Source organism: Vicia villosa, linkage group LG2 (assembly GCF_029867415.1).
Source record: "Vicia villosa cultivar HV-30 ecotype Madison, WI linkage group LG2, Vvil1.0, whole genome shotgun sequence".
Classification (NCBI taxonomy): domain Eukaryota; kingdom Viridiplantae; phylum Streptophyta; class Magnoliopsida; order Fabales; family Fabaceae; genus Vicia; species Vicia villosa.
In genome coordinates, this window is record NC_081181.1 from 19,685,175 (window position 1) to 19,708,409 (window position 23,235).

At 36.1% G+C, this 23,235-nt stretch overlaps 1 protein-coding gene and 1 long non-coding RNA gene across 2 annotated transcripts; one reads left to right on the forward strand and one right to left on the reverse strand.

Annotated features, from left to right (window-relative positions):
- Positions 1 to 15,473: 15,473 nt before the first annotated feature.
- Positions 15,474 to 16,144, reverse strand: LOC131645984 (uncharacterized). The gene is made up of 2 exons (XR_009297244.1): positions 15,886 to 16,144; positions 15,474 to 15,793 (listed from the first exon to the last, which is right to left on the reverse strand). It is a non-coding gene; the product is annotated as an uncharacterized LOC131645984 (long non-coding RNA).
- Positions 16,145 to 20,915: 4,771 nt separating this feature from the next.
- LOC131649498 (uncharacterized) lies at positions 20,916 to 22,665 on the forward strand. The gene is made up of 2 exons (XM_058919260.1): positions 20,916 to 21,257; positions 22,188 to 22,665. The coding sequence occupies exons 1-2, from the start codon at positions 21,018 to 21,020 to the stop codon at positions 22,362 to 22,364; spliced, it is 417 nt and encodes a 138-aa protein (XP_058775243.1). The 5' UTR covers positions 20,916 to 21,017; the 3' UTR covers positions 22,365 to 22,665.
- The last annotated feature ends 570 nt before the right edge of the window (positions 22,666 to 23,235 follow it).

The window sequence follows — 23,235 nt, forward strand, 5'->3', positions numbered from 1 at the left end:
ATTATTTGCTTATAATTTCTTTTATTCTTATTTGCAAATATTTTTTACTTTTTTATTTTTTTATTGTTTTATTATTATCTGGTAAAATAATATATTCTTTTTTATTTTTATTAGATTAATGAAAATTAAACATCCTACATTATAATGTTTAAGATGAATATTCATATATTTCTTCGATGTATAAAAGAAGAAGATTTGAGGAATGAGTTTAATAGTTGTGCTTGTGGTGTCATGGGAATGTAAAAATAATTTACATTGCTAGTGTGCGATTTTTTTTTAAATTATTAAAATATAAATAAAATTTCATTGAAATGTATTAATAGTGTAAAATAATTTTACAAATCAGTTAATCATTTATATTAAATATTAGGAAAATTTTAATTTTTTATTTTAACTATTTATAAAATAATGCAAACAGATGGTGATGAATTGATAATGTAAATCTTTTTACATCAATATCACATAGTAATTAATCTCTTTGGATTAAATATATTTTTTATCCTTATAAATATCTCAAATTTTATTTTTAGTCTCTATTAAAAAATGACATAATTTAGTTCTTAAAAATATTTATACTTTTAGGGGTGTAAGCGGATCAGAAAAATCCAATTAAATCGACAATCTAAACCAAATCAAACTGAAATAAAACCGATTGTTATTGGTTTAGTTCTAAAACCAAACCAATAAAAACCGATATGATTTGGTTTGGCTCTCAGTTTTAGTTTTTAGGAACCGCCAAACCGATGAACCGAACCAATGGAAATAATGACGCTCTAAATATTTTATTCCACCCATAATTAAGCTCACTATGTTTTTCCTTCTAGTTTTGTTACAAAATGGTTTTTATGCGTGTTTAAGATGTGATACATGTTAATTGGTGTGTGTTTTGTTGTGTTCTATTTTTTAAGAGCAACTTCTAATTTGTTTTAAAAAATAGAGCATTAAATAAATGACATGAAATGTGTTATTTTAAAAAATAATAGCATAAAATACAACAAAAAAACACGATATTGGAGAATATACTAATGAATATAATGTTTTAAAAAATAAACATGGTAAATCGATAATCCAAACCAAACTAAACCGAATCAAACCGGTTAGACGGTTCCATTTTTGAAAAATGTTGAAAATCGAACCAAACCAATCCAATAGAAATATCATCGGTTCAGACTTTTTTTTACCAAAACCCGGTCCAAACCGATTCGATTACACCCCTATATGCATTAAGTTTTAGTCCCTATTATTTTCTAAAACTTTAAAAACTATTTAATTATCTTTTAATTTATAAATTTTTAAATATTTTTTTTATACATGTTTTGAATACCGTAAAATATTTATTTAGAAAATTTTAGAAATTTTTATAATGAGAAGAATTAAATATGAATTTTTTAAATTTCAAAAAGTTAATGATAAGAGTAATGAAAATCTCACCTTAGAAATCAAATTTTGAGTTACTTGTTTTTCAAAGAACTTTTAAAATTTTCTAAACATGTTTTTCAAATACTCCTCCTCATACCTAACAATGTTGGGCTTGATGGAGCGATATATGTAGTAGGTGGTCCAAATTAAAAATTATGATTAACGATTAAATTTGGCTCTATTTACAAAACTGATTAATAAAGTGAGAGTTGCCACTTTTTATAAACACTTTTCAAACTCTATTTTTAATATATGTGAGACTTCATATATACTATCTAACAAATACAAAAGAATTGCATGATATACTAGATTTACCTTTCCTCTTCAAAAAATTTACACTGTCTTTTAGTCTAAGAGGTAATTAACAAATGTCTACCATTTATTCACTTCTCTTTCGATCAACATTTGACACTTGGAAGTCCAATTCTTCTTCAATTCAAAATACATTCCTCTCTCTCTCTCTCTCTCTCTCTCTCTCTCTCTCTCTCTCTCTCTCTCTCTCTCTCTCTCTCTCTCTCTCTCTCTCTCTCTCTCTCCAAACACAAATGGGTTAATAGTTGATATTTTTTCTCCCTCTTCAAAGAAAACAAAACATTTTTCTCCCTTTTACCGTCTTCTTTTTCTGAATCTCAAATATGCAAAACCCAAAGCTTAGGATGAAATTATTTTCCTCACTAAAGCCTTTGATCATCATGGAATCGCGTTGATAAATGAATGAAGTTCCTGAAACTACCAAACTCTGTTTCGATCTGCCATATATACCCCGCTAGAGATTATATGATGGCTAAGGAAGACACTTTCTGCGAAGGCCTGGTTTTCTATCCATGGTGAGTGTTTGTTTTCTTTTTATTTTTGTTTTAAGGGTTTGTTTTCTTTTTATTTTGATTTTAGGCTTTAGTTTCATAGTACATGGTGAGTGTGAGAAAAAAAATTCAAGGAGAATGATTTCAGGGTTTTATTTTAAAAGATGAAGCATTAGTAGATGGAAAATAACAATTTTTAAGTATGTGTGATTTGCATTTTCAATGAATAATTTTTCAATAACGTTAACTATGTTTTTTAATTTATTTTATTTTGACAGTATCTTTGAGTTATACATTGAAGAGGTTAATGTAAGGTATGGTAAAAAAGATTTTTATAAGCTTAGGTTAGATTGTGATTATATGGTTTACCATTTCATTTTATGTGTTGGGTGAGTGTGTGTATGTGTGTTTTGTTAATTGTTAAGATTTGTGTATTGCAGATTGATCAACATCCTTTCTATTTTATTTTTTTTGTTATTATTTGATTTTTTTCATCTACACAGAGGAAGTATGAGATATCAGACTCTTCACAAGGTTGGTGCAATGTTTGTTTAAACTTTGATTCCATAGTTGCTTTTGGACTGAATTGACTGTACATTTGCCTTTTAAGACTATCAAGATTTTGATTTATAGATGTATGAATTTTCTAGGTATGTTTGTGTTATTGGATTGGATTATATGGGGTATTTTCATTGTAAAACTAGGTCAACTATTTTTTACATATTATGATTGCCATAAAAGCCATTCTACTGTTGACTACCTTAACATAGATTCAAACCTAATTAAATAGGTTGAATGATGATATGATATTGCAGATTCTAGGATCATTTGAATTCATAGAACTGATTTCAGACTATTTCCTTTTTTTCCATTATGACTGAAGCTATTAACTCAAGGCATCCTGCCTGATTTTCCATTCATTTCAGTTTTCATGTTATTCTAGTTTTGATTTCTTTGAGTTCAAAATATATAACACTAAATTACATATAAATTTTTAGGTGATAAGTCAATGATAAAGAAGAGATACATGACACCTTCAAAGCCGAGTTTCATAAGCTTATTTAGTTTTACTTCTGTCATTAGTCATTGATTTTTTTAAACTGATGTTATTTGTTTCAAGGTTTCTCATTTGTTTGAAATGATGATATTTGTTTCAAGATTTTTCATTGAAATAAAAGTAAATTACATGAAAAACTTACTCATTACAACTAATTGATTTCTACAAAGTGTTCATGTAAATGGCAGTGATACTTGGACCAAAGTTAACAACAATAAAAGATAATTAAGTTTGGGAGTAGGAATTCTTCAGGTTTCCTATATTAATTGGTCTGTTTATTTGACGCTTAATGAATTAAATATTAGCAGTAAAAATCACATATATTTAGTTATGTTTACGTACATAGATACATTTAGATAAATAAGTCCTGAGTTATGAATTTCACACTTTTTTACTTTGAATAGTAATATATAGGAGCAAGGTTTTTACGTGTCATTTAAATGATGTAGAACTCGTATTGAGCCATAAAAAATAATTTGATTTCCTATTTTTTAGGTTTTGAAAACTCCTTTTCTTAGTTAAATCTATACATTACAATCTAACTGTATTTTTATGGGATACCATGTGGATGTTTATTTGAATCGGCAATTTTGTTTGAGGTGGATGTTACCATTTTTCATTCCTTTTTAATTTTCTAGCTGTAACCCTTAGAGTTTCCTCATGATATTATTGATAACCATTGTAATGACTTAGATTTAAGAAGTTTGGTTTTTAAATTTAAATGTTTGTAGAAAGCATTAAGAAGAAATGAAAATTTCATAACTGATTTTGGAAATGTATACGTCGTTGGAAGTTAGCAAAAGCTCATGCTTGCTCAAATGATGCTAGAATCCATCAATTAGTAAATCATTTGTAAGACAGTTGGTGTTTGAACAAATTCAAATTGAGTTCACATTCATAAATTCAAATTGTTCGAATGATGCATTTTCTCATATTTGGCTGCAAGAAAAAATATAGTGGAACTATGTAATATAAGTACATTCTACACATCGAATTCTCCTCACAAGTTAAATATTTGATTTTGCTGATAGAAATATTTTTTCTCATGATCTAATAATTCTATAGGACGTTGTATGTACTGTGCAAGAGTTGTAAATAATCCATACATAGCCGCTAATGAATTAGTAAAATATTACCTCAGACTAATGGAATTTACTAATGAGTTTTATCCTTCATGCTTTTGAAGCTCATGTATCATGTCCCTTATTCACCGTCATGCATTGTTCTTAAAGACTCCTCTATCTGCAGTTCAAAGATGGTGGCTAAAGTAGAAGTTTGGCTAAAGTAGTTATTTTTTAGAATTGGAATAACACCAAGTAGATATTTTTGTGCTTTTAACCTCCAAATACAAATTGGTTACAAAGAACTAAAATATATTTTGGTATGAGTAATGATTTAATTGTTATTGACCATTTGATTAAGTATTGTTTGCATAATTACACTTTAGATTTATTCCTATTAACCAATCATATATGAGAAACCATTTTCTTTTTAAATTGTTCTTTCTGAAAGCTACACACTTGCAAGTTGCAAGGAAATGGACAATCATGTTTGATATTCTCTTTAGATATTTTTGTGCTTTTAACCTCCAAATACAAATTGGTTACAAAGAACTAAAATATATTTTGGTATGAGTAATGATTTAATTGTTATTGACCATTTGATTAAGTATTGTTTGCATAATTACACTTTAGATTTATTCCTATTAACCAATCATATATGAGAAACCATTTTCTTTTTAAATTGTTCTTTCTGAAAGCTACACACTTGCAAGTTGCAAGGAAATGGACAATCATGTTTGATCTTCTCTTTAGATATTTTTGTGCTTTTAACCTCCAAATACAAATTGGTTACAAAGAACTAAAATATATTTTGGTATGAGTAATGATTTAATTGTTATTGACCATTTGATTAAGTATTGTTTGCATAATTACACTTTAGATTTATTCCTATTAACCAATCATATATGAGAAACCATTTTCTTTTTAAATTGTTCTTTCTGAAAGCTACACACTTGCAAGTTGCAAGGAAATGGACAATCATGTTTGATCTTCTCTTTACAACCATAAAATTGAGTCTATGTACTTTTGTAAAAATATTGTTTGTTTTCATTTTCATTTTTTAGAATGTGTTTATTTTAACATACTAATAAAAAAGTGTTACAAGTATATTTTGCACAAAGTCAACCCCTTCGAGATATAAGTCCTCTTATTCATCATAACTTAAAATATTTTATTTTATTTTAAACTTTTATACTTCCTTTTAAGTAGTATCTCTCATTTTTCTATTTTTTATTGGCTGAAATTATATAGCAAAAGAATTGAATTAATTACAACATCTCATGTACATCATATGGTTGTGTCTACATAAAGTCCATCAATGGAATGTTATTTTTGCTTTTGCAAAAGTTAAAAAGACAAATTGAGTGATGAAATAAGTATGTTTAAATAAGAGTGTACTTTTGAAAAACAAATAGTATTTGATTATATAAAAGAAAGTTTTTATGGTGTCTAAATAACATGTTTTGTGAAAAATATATATAATAATAATTCATTATTTCTATATAATTGAATGAGTGGAATATAAACTAAATTTAAATTATAAATTTTTATTGAACTTTTTCTTAACAATTAGATATAAATTATAAATTTTTAAATGTACGAGAGAGTAAAATAAAATTTTTAAAAATGTTTTATATGAATCAATTTATTAGAACAAAATAAGTATTTTATGAGTAATTTATCTTTTGTGAAAGAAAATATATAATTATGTCAAATCAAATATTAAATATAGGTGTATAATTGTATATTTTTTCTTTGTGAGATATAATATTACTATATTTATAAATTCTCAAATGGTTGCTAGATAATATGTACGAAGAATCAGACATAAATATATTAATAAAATTTATTTTACGGATTACTATAAATACAATACTTATTTAATTTTAATTTTAATTAATAATTGATTTTATTTGAGAGATATTTTTTTTAAAAGTATTTTTTTTCTATATTTCACAGATCCTTTTTTCCATTTGTATGAGTATTCAATACAATTGAGTTTATATTATGATTGCTCATTTTATAATTAAATAATTCATTTTAAATTTATATGCTTATCAAAATATATTTTATACCATATCAAATTAATTTACCCATGCTCCCATGTTACTAGTTTTCTAAAAAATAAGAAACATGTCATTTAGAAGGGGTGATCAAAAGTTTCTAGAGCCCTAACATAAATGATATAATAAGAAACTATAACAAATCCCAATTTGTTGAGATTATTATTAGTGAGAATTATATTATATAAAACATTCTGGATAACTAAAGATTTTGATAGTGAATCTATAAATGACGAAATCATAATACCTAAAAAAAAGTTTGGAAGGAGTAAATAAAGTACAAATATCACACCTTTATTTTAATTAACTTTTTGTACTCCTGTGTGTTATATTATATACAAGTTTGAGTGTGTTTACATTAATGTTGGGTTAGCTAAATTTTCTTGATTGTTATTTTGCAACATTTAATTGATTAAGTTATTTTGTCAATTAAATTATTCTTGTTTGAAGTTCCATTATTTTTGTATTTTTTAATCGATTAAGTCAACCATTTAAACAGTTTAATTAAGAAGAAGATATCCTCCAAGAAAAAGCATGGAAAGAGAGGGGACATGTATACTGACATGACATATATATGATAATAATCATGTGTATAATTACCATTTTGCCCTTATATTTATATTGAATACAAAAAATAGAATGTGTCACCTTTGTATAGTCATATATTATATTACTTGATCTCCTAGTATACTTTATAACAATAAACAAGCCTATTATCTTATATTGACTTATTTGAGCACGACTATACATTTTATAGTCATACTTGATAAAGAGTCTCGTAGATATTAAGCCCGTATATGTAGGAGAGATAAATCTCATATAGGTCACTTATTCCCCTCAACATAATTTGTAGAGTGTCCATCAAACCATCTTTGTGACCATCTTGTTATGGACAATTTTTAATTAGCAATAAAAAGTACTCAAATCTACATTTAGGATCCATAGTGATTTCATATCATAGGGTAATATACAACATTATCACTATGAGAATAACTCACTTACATAACATACTATATAGTATTTTTATGGTGGGTCAATCCAATATAATTATCACCCCTAATCTTTATACGAAAATGTAAAAAAATCAATGAATTGAGAGTATATGCAAATGGGAGAGGCTAATGTTTAGCTTTTTCTTTCTTAGAAGTTAAAACATTTTTTTTTTATAATTATTACTGATCGTACCTGATCAGAAGAATCGTCGTAGGCTGCTCGGACTGGATCTTCTAGGAAGGAGGAGGAGGGGGGTGTACCTGCAAGGTACTCCAATGCCAAAGTAAGTTGACGAGCAAAGGAGCGCACGTACTAGCTAAGAGTGAGTAAGAATTGAATACCTGACCCTCTAATCAGAGAGGGTATATATAGCCCCCAGCGCTGGGCCATGATCTCGCTATTGGGTTGGATTCCCAAGCCCCACTAGGAGACTGCCAGGTTTCCTGAGCGGAAATATCGGAGGTGCGTGTACGCCCTCTGTCCTGGTTAACCGCTCCGAAGTCCAAGGGAAGACGCGGTCTTTGAGGAGCCACGTGGCATCCGAGTTATTCGGAGGATTGGATATGAAAGAGCCCCGCGCGGAGCAGGGTCCTTGGCAAGGATGACGTCCGGGGGAGAGCTGACGCCGAGCAAGGGTCCACTCCGGGTAGGGTGTTAGTGCCGAGCAAGGCGTGTCGGGAAGGCACTGAACTATTCATGGGCCTCTGAGGCTTATTGGGCCGAAAGCGGTGTTGGGCCTAGCCTTGGCCCAGTCCAGAACAGGAGCCCCCCAAGTCGGAGTTTTCTGGTTAAGAAGCTGTGACTTTGCTTCTACGCTCGGACCCCAATTCTCGTGGTTGCTCGGTGAGTCGGTCCTCGTTACACAGACGCGCTCGGAGGAAAATCCAGTGGTGGGCGAAACGTCGCGCGTGGGAAGCACGCGTTGACGTGGCATAGGCAATGATGGCCTAGGGTCTAGGAGACGGCGCTTGTCAGGAGGTGCGACGTTTCGCCTTCCGAGCTTCTTTCCTATAAAAGGGGGGTGAAAACGTTCATTTGGGAATTTTCCTCTGTCTGTTTACTTGCTCGGCTTTAGGTGGACGATCAAGGGAACAATTTCTCGGTTGCCCAGCATTTCTTGTTCGTCGCTCCGACCATCATTCCGCCGGAGGGATCTTCCCAGTTGCTGTCACCATGTCTGCAAGTAAGTTCACGTTTCCCTCCTAGCTTATTATCTTCTTGTAGTGTTCGATGGGATTACTCTTGCGGTCCCCGTCACTGATAGCTATCCGTGTCGGTTGGGCCAGGCGCGCGGTCGGCGCTTCCTTCGGGTTATCTAGGCGATGCCCGGGGGCGCGACGGCCGGCGGGTTAGTTATTGTCTCTGTCGGATCATCGTGTTCGTCTAAAATTTATACGTCGTGCTTTTTACTGCTGTCGAGAGTCCTCGGCTGACGAACGTATTTCCTCGATGGGGGTTTAGCCGGGGGCTCTGCTGCTCCTGCTCTACCCTTTCGCTTGCCTTGCGGTGGAAGGGTGGATTTGATGGACTATCGAATTCACTTCTCCCTTCTGCGTGCAGGTGAATCAGATTCGAGTGCTACCTCAAGATCCGGCTCGGACACCGACTCGACGACCAGTGACTCCGACAGCTCGACGGCAACTAGTTCCGACGTCGAAATTATTGAGGGAAATGGCACTCCCTCGGCCGAAGGCGCTCACACAGGATCACCTGGTTCGGATGCCGAGGGAGGGGTTTCCCCTATGCCGTTATTCAGTTATGAACATACCGTTGCGCCCGATTGGATAGCCGAGGAGGCTCTATCTGTTGTTTCTCGGTACACCGCGTCTCTGGATGGGGCATTTACAGAAATCGAGGTTCTGGGGGAAGGCGATCCGCCCAATTATCAAATAGGTTGCCCGTCTCCGGACGAACGCATATGCTCTCGGTTTGCCGGGGACGGATTTGCAATGTACGATTACGTGTTTAGGGAGCTCGGCTTCCGGTTACCTTTCTCTGATTTTCAGGTTTCAGTTATGGCGTTTCTATCTCTGGCGCCGTCCCAAATTCATCCGAATGCTTTTGCTTTTATGCGGGCATTCGAGATTGTGTGTGATTATTTGGGTATAGGCGCAACGTCTGCGTTGTTCGGAAGATGTTTTCGTGTTCAACGGCAGGCGTCAAACGGGCGGTACAGCTGGGTTTCGTTCAGGAACGCCGAGCGTAAACTCTTCGGAATGTATACTGACTCCGTGAAGGGTTTTAAGGATCGATACTTCGTTGTCCGCCCCCTAAGTCCGACGGCCTACTCTTCGGTGTCGGATATGGTGGCCGAGCGGGATGCCGAGGGGGAGATAGTGAGGGATGAGTATGGGCAGGAAGTGAGGGAGTTTTGCACGACGTTTCCGTTTTTCTGGTGGAAGGGTCATTTTGCGTCTCCTCCGAAATACTATGCTTGGGAGGACGATGATTTGGATGATCAAGACCGGGAGTCATACTCGGTCCTCTGCAAATACGTAGATAGCTTTACTATGTCTCGTTGGGTGACGAGGAATGGGGATCCCGTATTGAACGAGGACGGGGTGCCGATCACGGAGCAGCGGCCTATTAATACCAAGGCTTTGCTAGCTTGTCGGACTCCCGAGGAGACCCGGATGTTGTTAGGTTGTGTCCATTCACCTTGCTTTGTGATCTCCGCCCGGTATTTTGCTAACTTGTTTTTCTTTTCTTTGCAGAGGCTATGCCGGAGAAGGAGGATAATATCCTGAAACAGGCTTTGGATGCGAGGAAGAATCAGAAGAAGAAGAACCAGGGAACCGGAGCTGGAGAGAACTCAGGCTCGGCAGGCTCACCTCACCAGACTCATGCCGACGAGAGGTCTTCCAAGAGATCTCGTCCTTCCGAGGGGGGACGTCCAGATCAGTCGAACCTAGGTCCCGGGCGCGCCTTCGTGTTGCCTCCTTGCTACAAGGATGGAGGGTATTTCGAGAAATTCCCCTTGGTTACCTCACCGGACGAAGCTCGTCGAATCAGTGATATGGACCCCCCGTCCCTTCAGAAACAGTTGGCGTGCGACAGTGCCGCCGTGATGAGGGTCTTGGGGATGGCCCAAGTGTTGGCCAGTGGAGGCTCGGGCTCGACCGAGGTCCTGAAGGAGGCCGAGGCGGCTAAGAAGGTGGCCGAGGATAAGGTGAAGGCCATGGAGACCGAGCGCAAGGAGTTGAGGAAGAAGGTCGACGCGGTCCTGAAGCAGAAAGACGCGGAGGTTGCGGCTGAGAAGAAGAAGCTGGCTGACCTTCGACTTGAATGGGCTCCCTCGGCTGACGAGTCGCTGGATGTGGCAGCACTAAAGTCTAGGGCTGAGTTTGTGGAGAAGATAGATAGCCTGAAGATAAGCCTGGCCGACATGGCCGACGTCGGGTTCGAGCGTGCTCTTCAGCAGCTGAGGCTTCTGAACCCTGGTTTGAAGGAGGATAATGTCGGGCTCTCTTCGAGGATCGTGGATGGTGTGTTGGTGCCTGAGTCTCCGGGGAGTGAAGAGTAGAAAGTGTAGTTCCGGGCCTGTGTGCCTGTATTCTTCGGCCTGCGTGCCATTTTCTCTTTTGTTGGATAATGCTCGGATTACTTTTGGGGGCCTGCGTGCCCGTCATTTTGTTTGTAACTTTTGGATATCGTCGACCAAGTTGGTCGGCAATTTTAATGTTTTATAATTCTGCTTGCTTATATCTGTTTATCTGCACTTTCGGTGTTATCGTTGTATGCTTGTTCTTTTTGATAACTTTCCTGCTGTGCTCGTATGACGAGGTATTTCCCCTATACTTAGAGTATTTTGCGACTGTTCTAGGTAATTGATGACTTATGCTCGGGTACGCCGGATAGTCACCTGTATACTTGTGATATTATTGATTTTGTGGACTGTGCTCGGCCTAGATTGATTGCCCGGGCGTGTTGAGTACGGGCCGGGTGCGCAGAGCAGGTATGCGCTTTTAGCGAGCGCGAGACCGCGGTTGTGGCCAAGCGTTCGCGGCGTGAACGATCCCATCGCGAGCTGGGGTTCTGCCATGCAGGTACTTCCTCGGGGGGTCTAGGTGTAGAATCCGCCGAGGGGTCGGTCCATCCATCCGACGGGAGGAATCGACCGTTGCTGTCGTGGAATACTCACGTCCGTACCGACGACGTGGATCCGTGCCCGTCTGTTACCTGAGTTTGGGCCAGAGGTCGGGCGTTTTAGCTTATGTTTAGCTATAATAACGTCTGAGTTTTTCAGCATTCCAGGGTCGAGCAAGTTTCTCCCCGAGAAGATTCTCGAGGTAGTAGGCGCCGTTCTCGGTTTTGTCATAAACTCGGTACGGGCCTTCCCAGTTTGGGGCTAGTTTGCCCTCGCGCGAGTCTTTCATGTTTCTGCGAAGCACTAGGGCGCCGATTTCGAATTCGCGCTTTATAACTTTGGTGTTATGGCGAAGAGCTATTTGCTGTTTTAGTTTAGCTTCTCGGAGGGCTGATCCTGCTCGGATCTCTTCTACCATATCGAGTTCTTCCCTCATGGCCTCGTCGTTAAGTTCTTCCTCGAGGGGGAATTCGGTGCGCCGAGAAGGCTCTCGGATTTCTACAGGAATTACGGCTTCGGTGCCGTAGGTTAGTCGGAAAGGAGTCTCGCCTGTGCTCGAATGGGGCGTCGTCCTATACGCCCAGAGTACACTATGTAGTTCTTCGACCCAAGCTTTTTTGGCTTCGCCGAGTCTTCTCTTTAATCCTCGGAGGATGACTCGGTTGGCTGCCTCGGCCTGCCCGTTCGTCTGAGGGTGCTCGACTGAGGTGAAGTGTTGCTTCGTGCCAAGCTTGGCCACAAACTCTTGGAATTTTTTGTCAGTGAACTGGGTACCATTGTCGGTGATTATGGCCTGAGGGACCCCGAACCGGGCAAGTATGTTTCGTTTGTAGAAACGGAGCACGTTTTGAGATGTGATCTTGGCAAGCGCCTCGGCTTCTATCCATTTCGTGAAGTAATCGACGGCGACCACGAGGTATTTATTTTGGTACGAGCCGACCGGGAACGGTCCGAGGAGGTCCATTCCCCAGGTGGAAAAAGGCCAAGGGGAGGAGAGGGATTTTAGCTCGTTGGGGGGAGCTAGGTGCATGTCAGCATGCCGCTGACATCTGTCGCATTTCTGAACATGCTCCTTGGCGTCCTGCTGCATAGTCGGCCAATAATAGCCGGCTCTGAGGGCTTTCCTCGCCAGAGATCGGCCGCCGAGATGCTGGCCGTTAATCCCTTCGTGAAGCTCTTGCAGTACTTCCATTGCCTGCGAGCCGTCGATGCATTTGAGAAGGGGGATGGAGAAGCCGCGCCGATAGAGTTTATTTTCGATGACCGTGTACGAGCAGGCTCTCCTCTTAATGGCTGAAGCTTCCTTCGGATCATCGGGGAGCTCGTCGTTCATGAGGTATTTGTATACCGGAGTCATCCAGCAATGGGCGTCTCCGATGGCAAATACTTGTATGGTCTACGTGTTTTTGCCTACGCTTGGATCGGACAAGATTTCTTGTATCACCGACTTGTTCCCTCCCTTCTTTCTTGTGCTTGCGAGTTTGGATAAGAGGTCGGCCCTCGAGTTGTGTTCCCGAGGGATGTGTGCGACGTCTGCCTTTGTGAATCCTTTCATCTTTTCTTTGACGAGCGATAGATATTCGGCTAGCGTGTCGTTTTTGGCTTGGTAATCGCCGCTAACTTGGGACGCGACCAGTTGAGAGTCGGTATAAATCATGACTTCCCGAGCGCCCACGTCCTCGGCGAGGCGTAGGCCCGCTAGGAGGGCTTCGTACTCGGCCTGGTTGTTCGATGTGGTGAAGGATAGGACTAAGGATACTTCGATGACGAGTCCATCGTCGTTTTCCAAGATGATACCGGCCCCACTGCCCGCGTGGCTTGAGGTGCCATCAACGTAGATGGTCCACTTTTTCTCGGTGGGTGTTGGGGAGTTGGAGATCGTCGTCATTTCGGCCACGAAGTCGGCGAGCGCTTGGGCTTTTAACGCTTTCCTGCCCTCGTATTGTATGTCAAATTCGGACAGTTCGAGAGACCATTTCAGCATTCTCCCGGCCATGTCTGGTCGGCTGAGAAGTTGCTTGATCGGTTGGTCTGTCCGGACGATGATAGTGTGGGCGAGGAAGTAGTACCTCAGTCTTCTGGCGGCCGTTATTAGGGCCAGTGCGATTTTTTCTATCTGTTGATATCGGTGAATCGTAGTGCCTGTGTCGTCGGGAACCCCCCTGGTAGTCGTCCAACGCAGCTTTGGAGGGACCCCTACGGCCCTGCTCGGGGGAGGGGCTTCTTTGTTCAGCAGTTTCAGGTTTCTGGCTCTTCCTGTTCTTCCTGGGTGGAGAACGGGAACGGGTCCTTCGGCGTCGATGTCTTCTCGGGGGAGACCTTGAAGAGGACGGGGAACGCCGACGGTATCTTCTCGGCGGTGAGCGCGAGGACGAATAGGAGCGTGACCTGTAGTGCTTCCGCAGAGAGGGGCGACGTCGTCGCTGTCTTTCCAGTTCGTGGATTCGGTCGTCCTGCATCCTGAGGAGGCTGTTGGTCAATTGTATTTCCTTGAGCAAGCGGACGGTAATGGGGTCAGTGCCTTCGGGAACGTTGAGCGGCTCCTCTTCTTCTCCATGACGGGCTCTCCGCCTCTCGGAGGTGTGGGTGAATGAGGAAGCATGTTGCCCGTCTCGAGGGTCGGTTTCATTCACATTCTGGGTATGTTCCGGCACGTTGGTCGTTCGGATCTGCTCGCCGTTCTGAACGTGCCCTTCTGGAGGAACATGGTCAACATTCTGGACCTGTTGTAGGACCTGCAACAGCTGAGTGTCCTGGGTTTCATGCCCGGACCTTTGTCGCCGACGATCCCCCCGACGATGATTAGCTAGCTCGCGGGAGGATTCCTCGATCAGCTCGTGAAGGAGGAAAGGGTCAGCGTTTGGGATGTTGTTGTTGTTGTCAGCCATGACGATCGGAGATGATTAGCTTTGATCTTTGTTCTTTAAAGATGGGGAAGCAAGTTTCCCACAGACGGCGCCACTGATCGTACCTGATCAGAAGAATCGTCGTAGGCTGCTCGGACTGGATCTTCTAGGAAGGAGGAGGAGGGGGGTGTACCTGCAAGGTACTCCAATGCCAAAGTAAGTTGACGAGCAAAGGAGCGCACGTACTAGCTAAGAGTGAGTAAGAATTGAATACCTGACCCTCTAATCAGAGAGGGTATATATAGCCCCCAGCGCTGGGCCATGATCTCGCTATTGGGTTGGATTCCCAAGCCCCACTAGGAGACTGCCAGGTTTCCTGAGCGGAAATATCGGAGGTGCGTGTACGCCCTCTGTCCTGGTTAACCGCTCCGAAGTCCAAGGGAAGACGCGGTCTTTGAGGAGCCACGTGGCATCCGAGTTATTCGGAGGATTGGATATGAAAGAGCCCCGCGCGGAGCAGGGTCCTCGGCAAGGATGACGTCCGGGGGAGAGCTGACGCCGAGCAAGGGTCCACTCCGGGTAGGGTGTTAGTGCCGAGCAAGGCGTGTCGGGAAGGCACTGAACTATTCATGGGCCTCTGAGGCTTATTGGGCCGAAAGCGGTGTTGGGCCTAGCCTTGGCCCAGTCCAGAACAATTACTTTTTATAAAAACAAAACTAACAAAATTTAAAATAGAAAATAGATTTAAGAATTTGATTTTAGAAAGTAGTACAAAAAGAAATCTCATTAAACTGACCTTTATTCCTGTTCGCAAAATAAAACATAAAAAATAATATTTAATAGATACTGAAAATCAATTTCATCAACTATATTTTTGATAATTTTTAGATGATATAGTTATTTTAAAGAAATTTTTAGAGACAAGATCTTCTAGTTCAATCCAATTTAATATTTATACAACTTTGTTATTGAAACTGAATTAATTTATGGTTGGGTCATCTTTTTGTTTGAGTCAGTCATGCGATTCAACAAATGACTTTATGGTTCGGCCACGACCCTCTTGACCCATGACCTTGTCAGGTTGAGAGTCACATTGATTTTTAAAACATTCATTAAACCGAGATTAAGAGATAAACGAACAATATATAGATAATATTATTTATTGTTTCATTTTATTGTCATAATTTTAGAATACAAAGCCATAACTTTAAGGTTCTTGAAATTAGAAAAGTTAAAATTCAATAATTTGGTGCCAACAAACTAATTAAATTGCATCGCATAAAGAATTGAATCATAAGTAATATTTTTCAAATCTTTTTCCTGTGAATTTATCATTATTCTTTAAAAGGAGTTTTGAACCGTATAAAAAAACACATTCACATTTATGATCAATGCACCATGGAATCCGAGGAAAGAGACACATGTTTTTTGTACATTCAGAGTCACTGTTACATTCTACAAGTGCTGAAATGAAAAAAATAGTAATATTAATTAAAATCGATAAAAATTATAATAAATAAGGTATTAAATTTTATGAGGATAAAAAAATGACTTACCACTAATATTTGTTGCAACAAAAGACATAGTCAGAAAGAGGTTCAAAACAATAACAAACTCCATAATTTTAGCCATACTTTCTCTTTACATGAGACAAATAGAAAATTATTTGATCACTTTATAATGTATAAACATAAAACTTACTACTTACAACAATTAAATAGATTTTAACACTTAAAGAGTGGTAAAGGAAAACTCTTCAAAATTTAAATCATTAAAAATGTCTCTTAAGCACATTGAAGTATTATGACCGTGCTTTTAAATCATCTAATACAAATGTCACATTTTTTCCTTTAAATTATAAGGTTTCTATTTATTACTAATAAGCAATGTTTTTAACTTTTCGAAATAGAAAAACTAAAATAATAAAAAAAAGTAATAGTATTGTTTGATTAGGAAAAAATTAATAGTATTGTTTAAGAATTTTTTCATGTGATTTTACTACAAAAGTACTATACATTTTAGCATGAATAAAAATATGGATACACTTGTGTAAGATTTTTTTTTAAAGAATGAGGTTTAAAGATTCAACAAGAACATATTAGTGAAATGTGAAATTTGCACAATTAATTTTAAAATATTTGTTGATATTCCTATAAGAGATTTGCTTAATTGTAAGTTAGATACATGATAAGGTGAATTAGCCCTTAGGTTACCCCAACAACTAATAATATTTTCATCACACCAAAAGTTTATTAAAAGCCATGACTGCAAGTAAAGAGTCACAATAAAGTTAAAAATGGAGCCTATTCATTTTGATTAACAATTTTAATTGTATAAATAACTTACATTGGACGAAGGATGTTAGAAAATAGTATCTTAATACATAAAAAAATTGTAGCTCACAAAAGAAACTATGCCACCTCTAAAAATACTACCATTAAAAAGAAGGCAGTTAAATTGAATAATATTATTGACAATTTCAAACTTAAAATAACTTGAAAAATTTTAATTCCATGTTGGATGGTTAAACTTTACTTCTAAAAGAGTTTCTAGAAAGATTAACATTAACTTGAATTAAAATTAAATTTAAAGAAATAGACTCTAAAATTTATTTAAAAAACAATTAAAACCAATTTTTCATAACATTTTAATGACAACAATTAAGAATAAATCAACTAGTCGATTACTTCAAAAATTATGAAATTTTGGAAGTAAGCCAAAGCCACAAACTACATGTATTAGAAATTGTGGCTTTATAAATAATAAGTGTTCCGAACAAGACTTGGTTTTTCAATTGTGTGTGTGTGTCGATTTTAAAAAATATTTATCAGATATGATGTTATTGAATGAATGTAACTATTGGTGTAGCTTTCCAAATATAATTTGATCCCAACTTGAACCATTAGTCTTGTGATTGACTACAACTCTAAATTTTCTAAAACTTTTTTTTTCGGAAATAAGATATTATATATATCCAAAAAAAATAGTCAAGACACAAAGCGACCCCGAGGGTCCAACAGAAAAACAACAAGGAAACTAATCAAAAAGGGAGCAACATGCTCACGTAATTTTTGTTTCCTCCAAACTCTATGGACTATTCTATCTATAATTTCCTTATCTATACCCCTCATATCAATATACTGTGTATAGACAAGAGAATGAGAGCCTGCAACATCTTTTCTTTGATTGTTGCACTATGAAGATGATTTGGACTGGTGTCTTGCAATGGATGAATATTTTACACTCCCCCAAGAGTTGGGATCAAGAAGTGGATTGGCTGCTAGCTAATAGCAAGAAAGGATGGCGCTCTACGATTCTGAAAACTGTTTTTGCGGAAACTGTGTATAGATGCTGGTTGTATAGGAACTCTAGAAATTTTCTAAAACTTCACGGCCTACTTTATTTCTAATTTACTTCCAACACTTCAAAAAATGTCTTACACAAAATAGGAAACATACATAAATCTGAGTATATAATGAACCAAATAAACATATGCGTTAACATAATTTATATTACACAAAATTATTCTTTTGAAAGATATTTTTGTGTCAAAATATGTTTGATAGTAGTTCGATTTAGTAAATATTTATAAAGCATAATATAAAATGAATTGATATAAAATACTATAAATTTAGAATGTACACAAATTAAAACGAAATGTTTCTTTAAAAGTCAACATTTATTGTAATGCTTATTAAATATCTTTTATATCATATATTAACATTTTCTAATCTCATTTATTATTCACTCTAGAATTATTAACATATAATTATTCGTCCATAAAGATATCTTTTGACAAGTAAAATCAATATTATAAAAATAAATTATATTGCATTGTGAAAAACTAATCTATTTAAAATCTGATATTCTCACTTAACTAATTATTTATATTCAAAATCATATATTTTCAATTAGTTTATTCAAATTATTTTAAATAAGAAAATTAGTTAAACTATTATTATTATTATTATTATTATTATTATTATTATTATTATTATTATAATAGTTTAATACTAACTACTAAACAACCTAGATAGCAAGTGATGGGAGAATAATAAACATTGGTGTTTTAATAAAAATAGTATTATGTTTATTTTATATAACTAGATAAAGATGGTTTACAAATAGTAAAACAAATTCAATGATATGATGTAAATTTAACAAAAAATTTCAATTTTATTTTTAATGAGTTGTAATCTGCCTTAAAATCTTTGTTGATGAAGAGAAAGAAAATATATTTTGTAGATTTCATATATTGCGAAAATTGGAAGTTCCAGAAAGTCAGTTGAAAAGTCGAAAAATAGAAATCATGTAAAAAAGCATGATCGTACGGACAATGAATAGTGACCGTACGACCGTGAAAAGTGAACTGTACTGATGATGAACAATGACAGTACGGACGGTGTATAGTGACCGTACGGGCGATAAATAATGCTTTTGAGTTTCTCGGACTTTATCTGCAAATTCTCATTTTGCGTGTTTCATGCTCTTTTGGTTCGGTCCATGGATCCATGTCTGATTGGATTGTGATTTTAGGATCTAGTTGTTGGGTATTTGCTATTATAAATATGTATATTTCATTTGCTCGTATGTGTGACAACCTTAGAGCTTACAGCAACAAGGGAGAGCAAGGGTTTAAATGTATAGCATAGGGTTTTAGCTATTCTCAAAGGAAACCTTAGAAAGGTTAGAGTTTTGGGAAACCTTTGGAGTTATCTAGGGGAATTGGGAAACACTTGTTTACACATTGAGTTTGAGTTATTCATATATTGAGAGTTGAAATAGAGAGGAAACACTTGGGTAAAAAATATGGTTGTTCTTGAGCGCCTTCAGGGTTGTTCTTGGGCACCTGAAGGCGAAGACTATTTTCTAGTAACTCATATGCAATCTCTTGTAACAACTTTCTGAGTATAGTGAATTGGAGAGTTCCTCTCTCCCCCATAGTAGATCTTTTGATCGAGCTGGGTAAACAAACCTTCGTCTTTTTCTCGCCTTATTCTGTTATATATTATGTGTACGTATTATTATTACTGTAGACCATTTATTTTGGTTGCTACTATTCTTTGCCTCATAAATTGATATTGAATTTTGTCATAATTCACAACAAATTTCCCAACACAATGGTGGCACTTATCTAACAAACACTTTTTTCTATTCCAATATTGTCATTGATTTTAGACACCCAAAAAAGGAGAAACAAAAAATGATAATCATGTACTACTAAGAAATTTCCAATACTCATTACCATTGTAATGAAAGTACATACTTTTTCATATTTATCCTTTTAAGCTCTAATAATGCACATATAAGTGATTGAATTCGAATACTTGATATTGATAGACCTAAAAGTCAAAATTTTATCTCAACATGGAGCATTAGATATCCTCACACTATCATATAAGTCATACTTTAAGAGCCTTCATGATTTCTAATCAAGCCTCAAAAGCATGCTTTTCTTAGATTTGTAAGAGCAGTATCATCTATACTAAGAACCATAGTCTCAACGCCACCATGTTGTTAGGAGATCTCACAAGGAGGGTGGGGAGAACGATGTGAAGTTATATAATCAAATCGTGTCAAGTAACCTACAACTTTGAGAACATTGTGGCTTCTAGATTGATGACCTTCGAAAATAAGATTGTTTCTAGCGCACTAAATATTTCACATGATTAATGAGACAATAATACCTAGATCATTCACCAAGCTTGGAACCACCTTCAGAGAAAGTTATCTAAGTCAATGTTCAAGTAGAGAGAACACGTGTAGGAACCCATAACTACACCAAAGAGAACATGCTTATCAGCATAAGAAAAAAATAGACAATGAATAATAGACTTATTTGCATTTATACAATACATACAAGAAGTATCCAACTGAATTCCCCTACGACCCAATACTGATTGTGTTAAGATGGATTTATGATAGGTCTACCAAATGAAAAATTGAATATTGGCCAAAATTTCTAACTTCTAAATCCTAACCATCTTCATGAACCTCACTTGCATTCTCTTGATGAGAGAGAATTCAAGAATAACAATTGCTTGTAGTATACTTACCATTCATGTTGGCTCCTTAAACCCATGTATCTTCTATGAAAGAAAAATTAAATGGATTTAAATCTTCAAACAAGTTCTTAACTTCAAAAGGCAAAAGTGTAATTATAGAAGAAATATTGTACTTATCATTGAACACCGCTACTATCCATCACTAGCTTTTTCCACTAAGATTTAGGGTTCCTTTGTTATAACTTAATTTTTTTTCATAAATCAAAAGATTAATTTTGACAACCCATAACATAAATATAAATTTATTAAATATTTAAATATAGTCAACATTATATAATTATTTTTTTAAAAATATCTCAAAAATAATTTTTTTTATTAAAAATCATTTAACATAGTTGTAAATTTTTTTAATAACTTTTTAAAATTCTAACATACAAAAATTTATAAAAATTGATAAAATATTTAAATAACATTTTATAAATAATTATTTAAATCAATTTTTAATTTAAAGTTTTCTTTTAAAAACTTCTATGTAAACTTTTTTTTTATAACAAAAATATGTTATAGGTTTTGTTTTCTTCTCCACTTCAAATCTATTTCATCATCCAGGGTTTAAAAGGGAAAAGAAGAAGAAAAAACCAATAAACACAAGTTGCAGAAGAAACATAGATCGGAAAAGTTCAATGCGAGGAATCGGAGGGCCTCTTTTATGCATCGGAGATCTCCTCAGCGACGTCGGAGAAGAAAATGAAGAAGGAGGAACATCCTCTTCCTCCATTCATCCCTCTTCTCTTTCAGATCTCAACAACAACAATAACCAACCACTTCCGGATCTCACCAAACTCTTTCAGGAAAACTACGATCATCTTAACGAAGCTCTCAATACTACCGATGATCATTCTTGGACTTCTCTCACTTTGAAGGTTTCTTTTCCTCTCATCATCTTTATTATTATTATAGCTTTAGTGTATGTTTGATTTTGCGGTTAGGGAATTGTTTGGATTGATGGAATTCGATTTAGGATATGTTTGTATCTATGGAATTCGGTTTAGGATATGTTTTGATTGATGGAATTCTATTTAGGATATGTTTTGATGGATGAAATGTGATGAAATGGAGCGGAATGAAATTCCGTTTTTTGGATAAGTTAAAATCAAATGGAGCGGAGTAGAATGGAGTGGTATCCATTCCATCACTTACCATCATATTTCTTCTCCCGGAATAGAGAATTTGCTTTGCTCAGTCATAAGTTCCCCAATCGATGGAATAGACTCCGCTCCTTTCTATTCCGTTGTTCATTTCATGATATTCAAACATAGGCTTAGAATTGATTCTGAATGTGTAAAATTGATTTTGACATGTTTGGTTGCTGAGAACTAATTTTGCTTTCCAAAATTAATTAGGATTTGTAGCTTTTGAGTCTAAATGTCATTTTTATACTTAAATTTAGTGGTCAACTCACTTTTGCAACAATTTATACAAACATAAATTTGTTTACCTTTAACCCACTTTTAGCCATAATTAATTTTACATAACCGAATCACAAAAAAAATTTACATTCTCAATTCACTCATAATCAATTTTTTTCACCGCAAAATTAACCAAACACACTTAATTTGTATGGAAAGTGAGTCTTAACTTTTTTACATATGCATCTAACCTAATCTAATCATATTTTGACATTTTGATGATTGAGAATGCAATGCATCTATGATCTCATATGTTTGTGCACACAATGTAAACAATTGACTTTTTCATAACTGTTTGAGATCACTTACTTCATTCTCTAAAATTGAATTATTTACTTTAGACGAGTTAAAGCCATATAATGTGTTTTTCTATCCTTTGTTCAGTTATGTACTTCTCTAGATACTGCAAACAAGCTGGTTCAGTGTACCAATTCAAATGTTGCTTCCTTGTTGGAGAAGGTTGAGGAGCTTGAGAAAATTGTCAAGAGAGGAGATTCTGCCATTGCGGCGACCAAGGCATTTTATGTTGCTCCTGATAACAATAGCAGTTCCTTCAAGTGATACAAGGTTAACAAAGTTGTATATTATGTCTTGATGATTATATGTAAAGTTTTTCTTTTGTTTTTGGAAATACAAAAAAATGTCTTTTCTTTGTGGAAAAGAGAAATTCAACTCGGAAAAGTATGTTAACTGGTTTTGTGTGTCTTCCAACACGAATCATCTATAACTAGAAGTGTGGTTTCTTCTAATTTACGTTAAGCACTACTCGTCACTTGCTCTTTTTAATATCATTGTATCGTTAAGAGCAAATATTGTAGCATAGTATATCAGTGTCAAGTATCAATTTTATTTCACGTTCATATGTGTGTTGTGTGCTGAATGTTGTTTGAACAAGTATTTTGATGACAAGTATATGTTATTTGATAGGACACCTAGGCATATTCTAGAAGATTGTAGAAGAAGTAAAATAAGAGTTGATTATGATATTCCATGATTTTAAGGAATTTCTGTTATAAGAGGGAGGGAAAGGGATTCAAGAAGGCATTTAGAAAAGTTGTTAGCATTCAGTTCGGAGAAAATATTCTCTGGTTAGGAATGAATGTTCTCTGCACGACTAAACAAACACCTGCAGAACAACCCTGAAGTCCACATTCTTCTGCTCCCACAAAACATACTTATATCATCGAGGAAATATAGGACAGTAGCCCTGTGAGGTTAATATGCATAGAATCCAGTCAGCCAAAACTCATTTTTTTCCAATTAATCATTTTGGCTAACCCAAATTGTCTCTATATTTCACAATGCTATAGTGAAAAAGGAATATTACTTACTTTCTTAACTTATCAAATACTACGCTACGAGAAAACAGTTCATCCAATTGTCAGAATCTGAGTTTTTTTTCTTTCTTTTTGGGTAAGGCTAGATGAGCCAC